Here is an 18,097-nt window from a genome sequence, read left to right on the forward strand (position 1 = left end):
GCGGTCCGAATCCTGACAAGTGCGTAACTCCTGTAAGCTCCGCCCTCATGGTTTTGATTGGCAGCTTTACCCTTCTGCTATGCAACTGACTTTAGTACTGAAATCTAGCGCATGTACCCTAGGCTTCCGGCCTGGAGCATACGCATTGCTTTTGCTTCTATGGACAATGACCTCGCTGACATTTGCAGAACATCAGTGGGGCCATTGCCCACAGGAGGGAGAATACCGCACATGTGCTGGGAAGGCAAGTCGCCTGCATGAGATGTGTTTTTGTCTCCTACTTGCAACTGTTATTGCTTTTCTTTAGTAGTCATAAAGATCCTGGCAAACTCCTTTTAAAGGGGTTTACCCACTATTGGACAATGCCATATTAAAGACCCCCGGGGAGATGAAAAAAACCCATTCACCTCCCAGACTTGCACCACTCCTTGGCCCTCAGTGCCACATCCTTTATCGGTCCCCTGGCATCAACTTCCGGCGGGGGGCGCCACGTGAACCCTGCAGCCAGTCAGAGGCAGCTGACCAGCAGCAGCGCTCACACTATTTCTTTCAACCCGGACATAACGTGAGTGCTGCTGCCTAATTGGCTGCAGTACTCATGTGACGTCACTGCCAGATGTTGATGGCCCGGACCGGTGGAGGATGCAGCACTGACTACCAAGGAGTGGCACTGGTCATAAAGGTGAATATCATTTAATAATAATAATAATAATCTTTTTATCATTTTTTTTTCCATGGGGCAATTAATAGAGGGTTATGCATTAGTAGACAATGCCTTCAAGTTTGTTTTTGTTTGTTTTATTCAGTTGTATTTTTTTTTTACCGGCTGGCCCCAAGTTGGTCTATCATGTCTACTTTACAGTAAAGAACATTTCACTAATAAAACAATAAATGGTCTGAAATATTGATAACTAGAAACGGTTTCGTATATATATATTTTATCCTCTAATGGCATTTAATGAAATAATAAATACAATATATTAAGAAGAAAAAGACAACAGCAAGTGTTTAAATCCTCTGCAATGCCTCCGCAGGTGGAATGAGGCATTACACTGTGCCCTTTGATATCAAGATGTTTTGGGTCCTCCAGTGACTTATATGTCCCAAGAAGCAGCTCTGGTTAGTAAATCAATGATCTAAGTGAGGAAGTCCCTTCTTTTAATTCATAATTCACTAATATGGTATAAAAGTTGGTTTTCTAAAGCGGAAAACCTCTACAAAAGGTTCAGTACATGGTAGATTGGGGTCATTAAAGGTACGAGCAATCTGATGCCCTATTGTCAGCGAAGTTACATGTGAACATGGGTCTCCTGTAAATTGTTTCTGTTAAGGAGTCACTAGTTAATTATTTCCCTAATAATCGGGATACTGTTAATAGTTCATCCATAAAGGGGTTTTGAGAGTTTAGAAACGGCTGTTTTTTTTTCCCTCCAGAAACAGCGCCACTCTTGTCTATGGGTTATATCTGGTATTGCAGATCAGCACTATCTTGAGTGTATGTGTCAAAGCTGCACTAACAGACGTAGCCCACAGACAAGAGTGGCGCTGTTTCTGGAGGAAAAAAATGTAATCTCATACAATTCCTCTGCACATTGTGTTCATGTCATGGATCCGGTAAATACTTGGTACAGAACATGCTAGTCATTACTAGTCTTACTTTATTGTATGTCCTAATAAATTACTTACAAATCAGTGTCTTTGAGAATCTCAGGACAAGGTTAATAGCAAATTAAGTTGTAGATTAGGTTGTACGACGCATATATAGAAGACTATTACGAAGAAGGAGATTATCACCACTTTATACAAGCATTCTGTTGGTTTCTGTGGCACTTGCAATAAAAATATACATTTGAGACTTGTGAGTTATTGTTTTAAACAAGAAAAACACACACACACACAAAACGGAATTAAGGTCCACAAAAAATCTTAGAAACGTGGTTGATTTCCACCGTAAACTGTACCACACATGTCTATGGGTTGTGTCTGGTATTGTATTAAAGGGAATATGTCAGCAGTTTTTTGTTACGTATTCTGAAATCAACATGATGTTGGGGTAGAGACCCTGATTCCAGCGATGTGTCACATACTAGGCTCTGTTTTGCGGTTTCCATAAACTCAGTCTCTGGAGATTATCACTACAGGACTAGGTGTCTCATGCCTCCTGGTCCAACCCCATCCCCACCACCAGGTGTGGATTAAGAGTAGCAAGGGCCTCGGGCAGTTTAGAAGGCGCGGGCCCCCCCCACCTGATTTATCACGTGACATGTCACATGATCCCCTGTGATAGTTCACGGGAAATTAATTTGCCACAATATTAATTGTGCTGCCTCATCTGAGAGCAGCACAATATTAGGGCAGATACCCTGATTCCAGCGATGTGTCACTTTTTCAGCTGCTTGTTGTCATTTTGAGAAAATCACCGTTTTATCTGCTGCAGATCTAGCAGCTCTCTGAATGCTGCGCTCTGTATAGCCCCGCCCACACCACTGATTGGCAGCTTTCTGCCCATGCTCAGTGTACACAGAAATCTACTGATCAGTGATGGGGGTGGGGTCCTACAGAACTTACTAGTCATCTAGTGATAATTACCTTCTGACAAATCAATGATTTTATCAAAACAACACTAAGCAGCCCAGTAAGTGACACATTACTGATATCAGTGCCTGTAACCCTACATTATGCTGCTCTCAGATTAGGTGGCAAAAACCTGATGACAGATTCCCTTTAAAGGAGCTGTAAACACAAAAAGGTTTGTATTAAAAAAAATACAAGCCATTTGTGAAATTAACTTTTTTTCATTGTTAATTCACATTAGACTGTATCTTCAACACTTTTGTCAGCAGGTCTTATTACTGACTCTGAATAGGGCAGCTCTCTCCCTCTCCCTCAGCAGAAAGTCACAGCATGGTGAAAAAACGGGATCTTTTATGATTTTCTCATAATAAATAAAAAAGGACATGCAAGTCCTCCAAACTATTTTCCGTTTCTCTATAGGGGAGGTCCTAAATCTTTCTTGTTCTTTAGTTGATCACATGTCAAAAAGGCAAAGCATTTACTATGAACTCGCCTAAAAAAATATACACTTGGGGAGTAATATCATCATCTGCATGTAAATATTCCTTGACTCTAAGGGCTCGCTCACACTGTCGTATAACACGGCCGAATGCTATGTGATGTTTTATCGGATAGGACTCGGCCCTATGTTATACTATGGGACAGTGCGATTATTGGCATGAGAAAATAATCTCATTCGATATTCGGACCATGTGCACCCATACAAGTCTATGGGTGCACGTAAAACATTAGACTGCACTCGGATGTCATCCAAGTGCAGTCCGATGAACACTCACAGAGACTATGGAGAAGATGGAGAAAGTAAGTTCTCCATCTTCTCCATATCTGTGCTGCGAGAGAATCGGATCACACTCAGTTGAAGCTCTGAGTTTGAGCCGAGTGTCATTAGCATAATTGGCCCTATTCTCTTGCATGAGAGAATATATGGCTTAGTGAGTGGACACTAAAACTGAATAGTAGTGACGGACAGGCACCTCACAAGCGGGATCCACGTAGCTCTCAGATGTCATGTAGGTAGGGCTTCATTCCATGGGGTAGGGCTTAATTTTAAGGTATATAAAAAAAAATGGACTTCAAATAAAAATTAAATGAACACAAAAAGCACTAATTGAATAATTTTTTTCGTATTTATGTTTGCAGCCCCTTTAAAAACCCTTTGAGGACCAAGGCACATATATGTCCCATAGTTTTAAACTGGAAAAAAATTTGATTGAATAAAATTTAAGGTCCTCGAAGGTTTAAGTAGGTCATAAATTCATATGAATACTTGCTCATACAATTGCACATGCCAAAAGATGAAGAAGAACAGAATCAAAAATATGACATTAAGTGGAGCACTTACAGGTATTCAAGGTGAAAGACCAGCAAAGGCATCGACTCGAATGACAGTAAATGAGATAGAATTCAGCAAGCTGAAAATGAAGACAGCAGGTTAGAAGCGAACCAGACTTTATGGTGCTCAGAATTAGTCAAGCAGAATTTATTGACTGCTGTTGCAAAGCACTGAGACTCCCGCTGTGTATAGATGGCGCCGTGCGGCCTCCCGCTGTGTATAGATGGCTACGTGCGGCCTCCTGCTGAGTATAGATGGCGCCGTGCGGCCTCCCGCTGTGTATAGATGGTGCCGTGCGGCCTCCCGCTGTGTATAGATGGCGCCGTGCGGCCTCCCACTGTGTATAGGTGGCGCCGTGCGGCCTCCCACTGTGTATAGGTGGCGCCGTGCGGCCTCCCACTGTGTATAGATGGCTATGTGCGGCCTCCCGCTGTGTATAGATGGCTACGTGCGGCCTCCCGCTGTGTATAGATGGCTACGTGCAGCCTCCCGCTGTGTATAGATGGCTACGTGCAGCCTCCTGCTGAGTATACGTGTATAGATGGCTACGTGCGGCCTCCTGCTGTGTATAGATGGCTACGTGCGGCCTCCCGCTGTGTATAGATGGCTACGTGCGGCCTCCCGCTGTGTATAGATGGCTACGTTCGGCCTCCTGCTGAGTATACGTGTATAGATGGCTACGAGTGGCCTCCTGCTGAGTATAGATGCCGCACGGCGCTCCCCCCAGAGACAGCAGGAGGCCGCACAGCGCCATCTATACTCAGCGGGAGACCGCACGTAGCCATCTATACACAGCAGGAGGCCGCACGGCGCCCCCCCCAGAGACAGCAGGAGGCCGCACAGCGCCATCTATACTCAGCGGGAGGCCGCACATAGCCATCTATACACAGCGGGAGGCCGCACGGCACCCTCCCCAGAGACAGCAGGAGGCCGCACAGCGCAATCTATACTCAGCGGGAGGCCGCACGTAGCCATCTATACACAGCGGGAGGCCGCACGGCGCCCCCCTCAGAGACAGCAGGAGGCCGCACAGCGCCATCTATACTCAGCGTGAGGCCACACATAGCCATCTATACACAGCGGGAGGCCGCACGGCACCCCCCCCAGAGACAGCAGGAGGCCGCACAGCGCAATCAATACTCAGCGGGAGGCCGCACGTAGCCATCTATACACAGCGGGAGGCCGCACGGCGCCCCCCCCAGAGACAGCAGGAGGCCGCACAGCGCCATCTATACTCAGCGGGAGGCCGCACGTAGCCATCTCTACACAGCAGGGGGCCGCACGGCGCCATCAATACACGGTGGGGGGCCGCACGGCGCCATCTATACATAGCGGGGGGCCGCACGTAGCCATCTATACACAGCGGGGGGCCACACGTAGCCATCTATACACAGCGGGGGGCCACACGTGGCCATCTGTACACAGCAGGGGGCCGCACGTGGCCATCTGTACACAGCGGGGGGCCGCACGTAGCCATCTGTACACAGCGGCTATAGATACAGCAGGAGGCCGCACGCAGTCACGCACACACACAAACATATACAGACATATACATACACGCATAAACACATTTGAAGCACAAAAATACATATAAACAGACATGACACAATGATATCTGCCCACACACACACACATACAAACAGACATCACACAATGACATCTGCCTACACACATACACACAAACAGACATCACACAATGACATCTGCCTACACACATACACACAAACAGACATCACACAATGACATCTGCCTACACACACACACAAACAGACATCACACAATGACATCTGCCTACACACACACACACATACAAACAGACATCACACAATGACATCTGCCTACACACACACACACATACAAACAGACATCACACAATGACATCTGCCTACACACACACACACATCACACAATGACATCTGCCTACACACACACACACACAAACAGACATCACACAATGACATCTGCCTACACACACACACAGATATCACACAATGACATCTGCCTACACACACACACACACACACCACACAATGACATCTGCCTACACACACACACACAAACAGACATCACACAATGACATCTGCCCACACACACACACACAGACATCACATAATGACATCTGCCCACACACACACACACACACAAACAGACATCACACAATGACATCTGCCTACACACACACACAAACAGACATCACACAATGACATCTGCCTACACACACACAAACAGACATCACACAATGACATCTGCCTACACACACACACACACAGACATCACACAATGACATCTGCCTACACACACACACACACACACACACACACACACACACAAACACAAACAGACATCACACAATGACATCTGCCTACACACACAAACAGACATCACACAATGACATCTGCCTACACACACACACATACAAACAGACATCACACAATGACATCTGCCTACACACACACACACATACAAACAGACATCACACAATGACATCTGCCTACACACACACATACAAACAGACATCACACAATGACATCTGCCTACACACACACATACAAACAGACATCACACAATGACATCTGCCTACACACACACACATACAAACAGACATCACACAATGACATCTGCCTACACACACACACATACAGACATCACACAATGACATCTGCCTACACACACACACACACACACATACAAACAGACATCACACAATGACATCTGCCTACACACACACACACATACAGACATCACACAATGACATCTGCCTACACACACACAGACAGACATCACACAATGACATCTGCCTACACACACACACATACAAACAGACATCACACAATGACATCTGCCTACACACACACACATACAAACAGACATCACACAATGACATCTGCCTACACACACACACATACAAACAGACATCACACAATGACATCTGCCTACACACACACACATACAAACAGACATCACACAATGACATCTGCCTACACACACACACATACAAACAGACATCACACAATGACATCTGCCTACACACACACATACAAACAGACATCACACAATGACATCTGCCTACACACACACACATACAAACAGACATCACACAATGACATCTGCCTACACACACACACATACAGACAGACATCACACAATGACATCTGCCTACACACACACACATACAGACATCACACAATGACATCTGCCCACACACACACACACACACACACACACACACACATACACACATATATATCCATACATACATACACACACACACAGACATCACACAATGACATCTGCCCACACACACACACAAACACACATACACACACACTCACACTCAGACACTCACTCACCATCCCCCGGCTCGGCTCCAGTCCTCCTGGCTCCTGCTCCTCTCCCGTGGTAAGTAGCAGTGCAGGCCGGGCGCGCACTGCGTGACGTCACAGCTAGGAGACACGGCCGCACACAGGGCCGTGTCTCCTAGCAGTGACGCGGCCGGGCCAGCACAGGGAAGTTAACTGCTGCAGTGCTGGCCCGGCCGATGAAGAAGTAGCGGCGGCTGCTGCTGGGGGGAGCGGTACGGGGCCCCCCCTCCCGCCACTGCTACCGGTATGTGCCGCGGCGGCCCGCACATATAATGAGGGCAATCCGGCATTAGACACCCCGCCCGGAGCCGCGGGCCCACTGCAGGCTCGGGGCCCCGGGCGGTCGCCCGGATTGCCCTCATTATAATCCGCCTATGCCCACCACTGATAAAGTGGCCAATCAGTCATGTGGGCGGGGTTATACAGGGATCAGCATTTGAGCTCTGCTAGATCTGCAGCAGAGAAAACAGGGACTGTATCACAACTGCTGCACCAAGTAAACTAAGTGATACCTCCCTGGAATCAGGGTCTCTGCTCCTACCTCATACTGCTGTCAGATTACATAGCAAAAACCTTGTCACAGATTCCCTTTAATTTCTATTGAACTAAATGTAGCTGAGCTGCAATACCATGCACAACCTACGAACAAGTGTGGCACTGCCCATAGCCATTGTCTCTATCCCTCTGTTTTCCTCCAGCATACAAATATGTGTACGTACATCCATGCACAAGGGGGTTTTATATTGAAGAGCAATATTTTACATATTTTCAAAAGTTGTCAGGTTCAGTTCAATGAACCATTTCTTAATGATTTTGACCTCCTGAATTCATATCTGACCATGAAAAGTTTTACTTGGTTCTTGTTTCTATGATATCAAAGAGTTTTCCTTTTACTGTTACATACAATTAATGCATAAAAGTTTCATTAGTTTGGAACATTACTATTTTTGCAAATATAAAGATGCAGAATATTTTATGCAAATTTTCTGATATTTATTTTGAGGAAACTTAGCAACAACTCAGATAATTAAAATGTCTAAACACTACAGTGAATTATAAAGAGCTACAGAAATTGCTGTACAACATTTGCTCTTTTTCTTGTCTCTTGTACTCCTGCATCGGATCATCTCTTACAATTGTCCAGCAGTAATGTGCAAGCATTGATGGATTCCATTTTCCTTGATATCTTTTCTCCATCGCCACAATATCTTGATGAATTCTCTCACCGTGCTCGTCGCTCACAGCTCCGCGGTTTGGTGGAAAATAAGTCTAGATGCGAATGTAAGAAATGAATCTTCAAGGATATGTTACAGCCAAGATCCTTATATGTTTTGTGGAGATATTCCACCAACTCTTCATAGTTATCTGCTCTTGAATTTCCCAAAAAATTAATGTGAATGCCACCCATGCAGCCGCCTTCTTGCCCTGCAACAAACGGAGAAACTCCTCATCTTGAAGAAGCTTACGAATCTGAGGTCCAATAAAGACTCATTTCTTTACCTTTGCTTCACTCAACCTTGGAAATTTATCAATGAGATACTAGAACACTTATGTATTTTTACCCATTGTCTTTACAAAGTTCTTCATTAGGCCCAACTTGATCTGCAACGGTGGTAACAAAATCTGTGGGTCAACAAGTGCTGGATGCCGGACATTTCTATTCCCTGGCTGAAGTGAATGCCGGAGAGGACGGTCTCTTTTATTGTAGTGATATTCTCTCGCACAACTATCCCACTCACAGAAAGCAGCAGTACTCTGTGTATCCACCCTGGAGACCAAGTAAGAGAGTAACCACCATTACGTCACCACAGAGGGGCCACAAATGTTGGTCATAGTTCAGACAACTCAGCAGCTGTTTCATGTTGTCATAGGTTTCTTTCATGTGGACGGCATAACAGACTGGAATTGAAGGTAACGCATTGCCATTATACAGCAAGACCAGAGCCACAAACTACGGCACATGGGACACATCCGACCCTCTGGCTGTTCCAGTCCGGCCTGTGGACCGAGACGGTTGAAGGGCTTAAACTAGTCGCACTGTGCCCTCACCTCCCGTCCATCCGCCACAACCCGCTGTCACTGCTGTCAGCATCCTCGGGATGCAGACAGTGGTGAATACATTGGATGGAGGACAGAGCCGTTGGCTTCTTCTTTCACCAATCAGTGTGTGAGACAGCAGTCGCGATGACGTCACTTCTTCGCGTCAGCTGTGCACTGTAAAGAGTCAGTTCACATGAGACAGGATCAGAGTGCCGGGGGAATGGGAGCAAGGGGAGTGTTTTTTTTTCAAGTGTATGGGATGTTTGTATGTATATAGGAGGCTATGTGGGGCTCATGCTGAAAATTGGAGACTATGTGAGGGATCATACTGTATATAGGAGGCTATGTGAGGGATCATACTGTATATAGGAGGCCATGTGGGGCTCATGCTGTATATTGGAGGCTATGTGGGGGGTTCATACTGTATATAGGAGGCTATTTGGGGCTCATGCTGTATATTGGAGGCTCTGTGGGGGTTCATACTGTATATAGGAGGCCATGTGGGGCTCATGCTGTATATTGGAGGCTATGTGGGGGTTCATACTGTATATAGGAGGCCATGTGGGGCTCATGCTGCATATGGAAGGCTATGTGGGGGCTCATGCTGCATATGGAAGGCTATGTGGGGGCTCAAACTGAATATAGGGGGCTATGTGAAGCTCATGCTGTGTGTATATGAGATGCTACTTGGGGAGTGATACTGTTTATAGGAGGCTATATGGGTTCATGCTGTATATGGGAGGCCATGTTGGGCTCATACAGAAGGCTATGTGGGGCTCATACTGTATATGCGAGGCTATGTGGGAGCTCAAACTGAATATAGGGGGCTATGTGAAGCTCATGCTGGGTATGGGAGGCTATGTGAGGGCTCACGGTGTATACAGGGAAGCTATGTGGGAGCTCATGATGCATATAGGAGGCTATGCGAGAGCTCATACCATATATAGGATGCAATGTGGGGGCTCATACCGTATATAGGGTGCTATGTGGGGGCTCATACCGTATATAAAGGGCTATTTGTGGGCTCATACTGTATATAGAAGGCTATGTGGGGGCTCCTAATATACATAAGGGGCTATTTGGTGGCTCATGCTGTATATAGAAGGCTATGTGAGTTCTCATACTGTATATAGGAGGATATGTGGGGACTCTATGCATATAGAGGAGCTATGTGGGGGGCTCATCCTGTATAAATGGGGCTGTGTGTGGTCTCTTATCATATATAGGGGAGCTGTATATGGAATCATACGGTATAAAGGTGGATGTCAACATACATAATTCTGCTCAACAGTGAGTCAATTAATGTTAATATTAAATAATTATAATTAATATGTTCATATTGATATTGAGCAGAATAAACACAGGCATGTGCGTTCACTATGAATTGACAATCTCTATTAAAGGGGTTGTGTATGCAAGAGACATCAGGCTTGGAGACACACAGCTCCATGATGAGAGGCAACTGTTCAACACCCAGTGAGTTTTGTATCCGTGTCCACCGTGTCCCATTCTAATTAAGGCTCATTAATACGACAGTATCTCCGGTACGAGTGGTGACCGTTTCTACACGTACCGGAGACACTGACACACGCAGACCCATTCAAATCAATGGGTCTGTGTACACCTCAGTGTGTTTTTGAGGACCGTGTGCTCCACATGGAGACAAGTCCGTTTTTTTGCGGACGCAGTCCACAAAACGTACCACACAGATGACATCCTTGTGTCATCCGTGTGACAAGTATCGGCACCTGGGAATGTCGCTGTTCCCAAGTGCCGGAGCTGAATGCTGCCCTCATCATGGTTCCCTGCCGGTGCTGTGATCAGCACCAGCAGGGACCATGATGAGGGTAGCAGTAGTGTACTCTCAGTGTCCCCACCTGTAAAATTAATAATAAAATCCTTATACTCACCTCTCCTAGGTGTCCCCCGCTGTCATCCATGTGACCGCTGCTGCAGAGAAGCCGGGGAGAATGAGCCGCTCCGAAGCTGCAGCTCAGGAGTGGTGTCCTGTCAGTCACTGAGCGCAGCTTCAGAGCTGCTCATTCTCCCGGCTCTTCGGAAGCAGCGATCGCATGGATTACATAGGGGGACACCTAGGAGAGGTAAGTATAAGGATTTTATTATTAATTTTACGTGTGGGGACATGGGGGGTACACTCCTACTACCCTTATCATGGCCCCTGCTGGTGCTGATCACAGCGCTGGCAGGGAACCATCATGAGGGCAGCGTTCAGCACCAGCGCCTGGGAACAGCGCTACCTGTAGTGATGATTCCCAGGCGCCCGTCCATGTGATCCACATGCGGTACACGTGCCGCACGCGGATGGCACGCGTAAAACACACATGGACACACGGGGCACAGATATCTCCGGTACCGGAAATGTCCGGACGTGTGAAACCGGCCTAAATCAGACAGTCGCCTCCAAGCAGGCAACTTAGACTCCATATGATCAATATTAGATCAGGCGGGAGAAAATGCATGAACAACCCCTTTAACATGCAAAAATTAAAGGGTTATTACTGCCTTTAAATGCTGTCACCTATCCAAAGGATGAGTGATATCTTGTTCGTTGGGGGTTGGACTACTCTGACCCCACATATCCTGTGAATGGGGCTCTGAAATGCCCAGTCACAATACAGCGGCGGTCATGCAGTTCTTTCTAAGGGTAGATGGCTGTATATTCTGTCATCTGTGCGAATCGGGCTGATTATGCAAATGACACTCTGACCAGAGTGTGATCCGATGAGGAGAAGATGGAGAAAAAAAATGTCTCCATCTTCTCCATTGTGTCATCTGTGAAAATCAAATTGCACTCAGATGTCATCTGAGTGCAGTTCAATGTTTTCTATGGACTCATTGACTTGCATGGCCAAGTGATCCGAATATCCGATCATACTTGGGCATGCATCGGCCCCATAATAAAACGGACATGTGCACGGCCCCATAGAATAACATTGATCCGAGCGCGATCCGATGTTTTCTCGGATTATACTCGGACTGAAAATAGAGTCATGTGCACCATTACAAAGGGGCATTTTAGAGCTCTGTTCGCAGGATCGGTGGAGGTCACAGTGGTCGTACCATCCATGAAAAAACAAAGAACACGAACGTAAAAAACTGACATGAGTGGTCTGCACCTAAACACAGAGACATGTCTGATTTTGATTTGAGTCACTGATTAAACTCGCCAACGCAAGTCTATGGGTCCGTGAAAAAACTGGATGGCATCTGCCATCATTGACTGTTTGATATAGAGACGTCAGGGACACATCCAATATTTTAGGTTTTTGCATATGAGAAAAACTGATGAAAATTGGATCCAAAACTTGGATAAAAATGTATGGGTTTTTTTGCATACAAGAAAAGTCACTGATGTCTGAATGAAGCCTTAGGCTTTGTTCACACGGTTCTTTTTTGCAGCTTTTTTTCATGCAAACTAAGGCTGTGTGCCCACGTAGCATTTTTCAAGCGTATATGCTGCGGAATTTCCGCAGCGTAAACGCTTGAAAAACGCATGTATATCCGCACCCCATGGTCCCCAATGGGATTCCGCAATGTCAATGCCCATGTTGCGGATTTTTCTGCAGCGTTTATGCTGCGTTCAAAAATCCGCAGCATGTAATTTAATTTTGCGTTTCCGCATGCAGAATTGCCATTGTCCAATGCATAAAAAACGCAAGGCAATTCCGCATGTGGAAAATGCGTGATAAACGCGCGAAAAATGCGCGATAAACGCGTGCGGAATTCCGCATGCGTTTTTCCGGGAGAGGACTTGCAGAAATGAAGCAGAAATTTTCTGCTTCATAAATGCAACGTGGGCACATAGCCTAAAAGTTTCTTTTTACAGTACCAGCGAACACTACGAGATTTCAGAAATCTCATGCTTTTTTTTTTCCAGACTGAATTGGAAAACTTACTGTTTTGAAAACTGCAGCGCAAAAAATGGAACCATGTTTTTTTGTTATAAATGAAACGAACTTTAATAAACAAGTACTGTAGACAAACGACACAAATAATCTGAGCCAAAAACACAGCAAAAAAAAAGCATAAAAAACGCAGCAAAACTTGCTTTTTGTAAGCAGCTTTTAAAACCTAGAGAGCAGGTTTTGGCTGCAGGAAAAAAACTCAACGTGTGAACATAGCCTAACACACTAAAAAATGGAGAGCACTTGGATAAAACACGGATGGACCCATTGATTTGAATGCAACAATTAAATTTGGAGCTTGCATCAAAAACTACCATTTTTTGCGGACACACATTAAGAAAACACAGACAAATTGACAACCCCATAGACTATAATGAGTGGGATTTCTACATGGACAGAACATGTAGGTGAACAGCAGAAGTCTGAACGAGGCCTTACATTATAGATGTAATAATAACACAACGCCCAGAGCTCAGCGTGTAATCTACAGCTCGGAGAAGTGAGGACAGAGCGGAGGTTACAGCCCCGCACCATGAAGTCACTGCTGTGCTGTGTGACTTGTGGGCGAAAGCTGGGAAATTAAACTACACTCCCCGTCAGGCAGTTCGACAGTGACGTCATCAGAGTGCGCAGCGGCCCAGCGTTACTATAGTGACGGGAGAGCGTTTCCGAGCCCGCTGAGCTCTGTTAATGAGACGTGATGCCTCGCTCCAGGTAAGAGCATGTGCCGGGGGAAGGGGACAGAGGGAAGGGGACAGGAGGAAGGGGACAGAGGGAAGGTTATGAGCTGCCGCCACGACTGATCGAAGCGATCGTATCGGCAGTCAGCAGGACGACCTCCTTGTCTGTAGTCATCCTACAGGGTGTTTGCTTGGTGAAAAATAAACTTATAGTGCGCGCCATATTCATTTTTATATTCGTATGTATTAATATTTTGCTGTTTATTTTTGCTATTATGGATCTGATCATTTGCATGGAGACAGATGACACAAGTGTCAGGACCGCTCCACACCACACCGCAGGGGCTTTTATGACCTCATTCTACATCCATACGTATTAAAGGGGTTGTCCAGGGTCGGAGGAAAGTCTGGAGTCTGTGTCTGCAGACTTGTGAATCCTGACAGCGTGCGGTGCACACACGGTCAGGATTCACCGGCATCGGTGAGAGCGGGCGGTCATGTGACTGCAAGCATGTGATTTTCACACTTCTGGACACATTCCAACTAGACTGTCGCCGCCTCACTCCATACAAGTGAATTGTACGTCTAGTCGGCACATGGCCGCATGTATGCAAATCACATACTCACCCACTCTCACCGGTAATACCAGTGAATCCTGACTGCGTGCACACCAGTTTTGCCAGAAAAGCAGATAAGCGCTTTAATATGGAGTCCGTCCCTCTGCAGCTATTCCAGCCTCCGCTCTTCTTGGAAGGTTTTCTACAAGATTTTGGAAGTGTCTGAGGGAATTTTTGCTCCTTCGTCAATAAGAGCATTTGTGAGGACAGACACTGATGATGGAGGAGAGGGCTAGGATCACAATTTCCTTTCTAGTACCAAGGTGTTGAATGGGGCTGAGGTCAGTTCTCTGTGGCTGGTCATGTGCTTCCACCCCCCCCCCCTTTTTATTTATTCATGGACCTTGTGCACTGGACAGACAGAAAACGTCCTTCCCTTAACTGTTCTCACAAAGTTGGAAGCTACAATTGCTAAAAATGTCTTGTGCTGAAGTATTAAGATTTCCCTACACTGGAATTGAAGGAAAAAGGCCGACCCCAGAAAACAGTCCCGCAGCATTATCCTCCTCCACCAAACTGTACAGCTGCACAATGCAGTCAGGGGGTAGCGCTCTCCTGTCATTCTGTAATGCAGATGCTGGAATGCAACGCACAGACACAAGACCAGAACAGTCCAGGATAGATATATACACTGCTCAAAAAAATAAAGGGAACACTTAAACAACAGAATATAACTCCAAGTAAATCAAACTTCTGTGAAATCAAACTGTGCACTTAGGAAGCAACACTGATTGACAATCAATTTCGCATTCTGTTGTGCAAATGGAATAGACAATAGATGGAAATTATTGGCAATTATCAAGACACCCTCAATAAAGAAGTGGTTCTGCAGGTGGGGACCACAGACCACATCTCAGTACCAATGCTTTCTGGCTGATGTTTTGGTCACTTTTGAATGATGGTTGTGCTTTCACACTCGTGGCAGCACGACCACAGAAGTTGCTCAGGTAGTGCAGCTCATCCAGGATGGCACATCAATGCGAGCTGTGGCAAGAAGGTTTGCTGTGTCTGTCAGCGTAGTGTCAAGAGACTGGAGGCGCTACCAGGAGACAGGCCAGTACACCAGGAGACGTGGAGGGGGCCGTAGGAGGGCAACAACCAAGCAACAGGACCGCAACCTCCGCCTTTGTGCAAGGAGGAACAGGAGGAGCACTGCCAGAGCCCTGCAAAATGACCTCCAGCAGGCCACAAATGTGCATGTGTCTGCACAAACGGTTAGAAACCGACTCCATGAGGGTGGTATGAGGGCCCGATGTCCACAGATGGGGGTTGTGCTCACAGCCTAACACCGTGCAGGACGCTTGGCATTTGCCACAGAACACCAGGATTGGCAAAGTTGCCACTGGCGCCCTGTGCTCTTCACAGATGAAAGCAGGTTCACACTGAGCACATGTGACAGACGTGACAGATGCTGGAGACGCCATGGAGAGTGATCTGCTGCCTGCAACATCCTTCAGCATGACCGATTTGGCAGTGGGTCAGTAATCGTGTGGGCTGGCATTTCATTGGAGGGCCGAACATGTGGCTGGAGTGTGTCAGAATTCCCCTCAAGATGAAGGCATTGAAGCTATGGACTGGCCCGCCCGTTCCCCAGACCTGAATCTGATTGAGCACATCTGGGACATCATGTCTCGCTCCATCCACCAACGTCACGTTGCACCACAGACTGTCCAGGAGTTGGCGGGTGCTTTAGTCCAGGTCTGGGAGGAGATCCCACAGGAGACCATCTGCAACCTCATCAGGAGCATGCCCAGGCGTTGTAGGGAGGTCATACAGGCACGTGGAGGCCTCACAAAATACTGAGCCTCATTTTGACTTGTTTTAAGGACATTACATCAAAGTTAGATCAGCCTGTAGTGTGTTTTTCTACTTTAATTTTGGGGGTGACTCCAAATCCAGGCCTCCATTACTTAATAAATTTGATTTCCATTGATGATTTTTGTGTGATTTTGTTGTCAGCACATTCAACTTTGTACAGAACAAAGTATTCAATGAGAATATTTCATTCATTCAGATCTAGGATGTGTTATTTGATGTGTTCCCTTTATTTTTTTGAGCAGTGTGTGTGTATATATGTAAAAAACACCACTTTATATGTATAGCAAGTATTATGCAGGGTGGGGGTGGTAGCTGGAATAATGAACAGTAAATTGGAATAACAATGAGAAACTGTTTCAGTGAATAACAGTACAGTTCTTTGCAAAAGTGTGATGCACCCAGTCGTGGGAGTCACCACGTGGGTTCTCTTTGTATGGCCCTAGCAGGGGTCACCGGTTCTTGCCGGTGGGCCCAAAGTCTCTTCCAGATAAAGTCTATCCGATTCTGTTTAGCCTCCCATGCACCAAACGGCCCCCACCCAACTTGAGATCCTAATCCCAACTGTCCCCTGTACCGTAGGTGAGAGTTGTAAGTGACGGCTCTGTTCACTTGCACGTCTTTCCTGTCGCAGTCCTCTCTCAGCTCTTCTCGGCTTGCCCGTCGACGGTAGTCTCTCACGCTTGGGGTAAGGGGATCCAGACCTCTGCTCTTGACAGGCGGTGTCGGGTCCCAGGAACGTACTCTGTGTGGGGCGCAGGTCTGGGCCACACGTACAGAGCTCAGGGCGCTTCTGTGAGGAGTCCAGAACTTCTCAGGCGGTGTCTGACTCTGGTGCAGCGCAGGCCTCTAGCTGGGGCCTGCCGCGCTGGGATCTGCAGTCCCTCTGGAACACGTCTGCTCCACTCTGCAGCCTGATGCCAAATCTCTCTGTGTCTTGGTGCGCTGGACTTTTATATCCAGGAAATCCTACCTGGAGGTCATCTGATCAGGTGCAGCATCTGAATCTCTTCCCCCTCCAACTCTTCTGGCATAACTTGGTTCTGCTTTTTTTAGTCTGACCAGCAGATGGCAACCTTTCCTAATCTCTGGCACATCCTGCAAGAATCCTCCTTTATTGCATTCTACTACAATTCACCAAACCAGGACTCATCCATCAGATGCCTGATACAGAAGTGTGATCCATCACTGCACAGAACACGTTTCCACTGCTCCAAAGTCCATTGGGGGCGGCTTTACACCACTCCATCCAATGCTCGGCATTGTGCTTGGTGATGTACGGCTGCATGTAGCTGCTCGGCCATGAAGCTCCCGGTGGGGGTGCAGTGTTTGTGCAGATGTTAATACCAGAGGAGCTCTGGATTCTGCAGTTATGGAGTCAGCAGAGCGCTGGTGACTTTTCTGCCCTCTGCTCCTCAGCACTCGGCCACCCGCTCTGTAACGTTTCGGGGTCTCCACTTCCTGGCTGAGTTGCTGCAGTTCCTTCCAGTTTTCAATAATATCACTCACAGGTGATGGAGGAAGATTTAGGAAGGAAAAAATGTCCTGAATGGACTTGTTAAACCGGTGGTCCCTATTACAGGACTGCGCTGTTATCAGTGAGCTCTGCACCACCAGCCGTTATGTCACATGTTAGTAAAGGCAAATGGCAGGGTGAGGGGCTGGATGTTATACATCGGGGGGGCAAGGGACCAGATGTTATATGCTGGGGGGGGGGGCGAGGGGTTGGATGTTATACACTGGGGGCAAT

The 18,097-nt window shown here is 46.8% G+C and overlaps 1 protein-coding gene across 1 annotated transcript in view; it reads left to right on the plus strand.

Annotated features, from left to right (window-relative positions):
• Positions 1-13,815: 13,815 nt before the first annotated feature.
• DYNC2LI1 (dynein cytoplasmic 2 light intermediate chain 1) overlaps positions 13,816-18,097 on the plus strand; it is a 53,283-nt gene continuing 49,001 nt past the window's right edge. Inside the window, exon 1 of the mRNA XM_073673313.1 lies at positions 13,816-13,949. Within this exon, the coding sequence (XP_073529414.1) occupies positions 13,936-13,949 (14 nt within the window). The 5' untranslated portion in view covers positions 13,816-13,935. The remainder of the gene's footprint in view (positions 13,950-18,097) is intronic.

Source organism: Phyllobates terribilis, unplaced genomic scaffold (genome assembly GCF_046119375.1).
Source record: "Phyllobates terribilis strain yellow unplaced genomic scaffold, ASM4611937v1 Scaffold_3__8_contigs__length_932513732, whole genome shotgun sequence".
NCBI classification, from domain to species: domain Eukaryota; kingdom Metazoa; phylum Chordata; class Amphibia; order Anura; family Dendrobatidae; genus Phyllobates; species Phyllobates terribilis.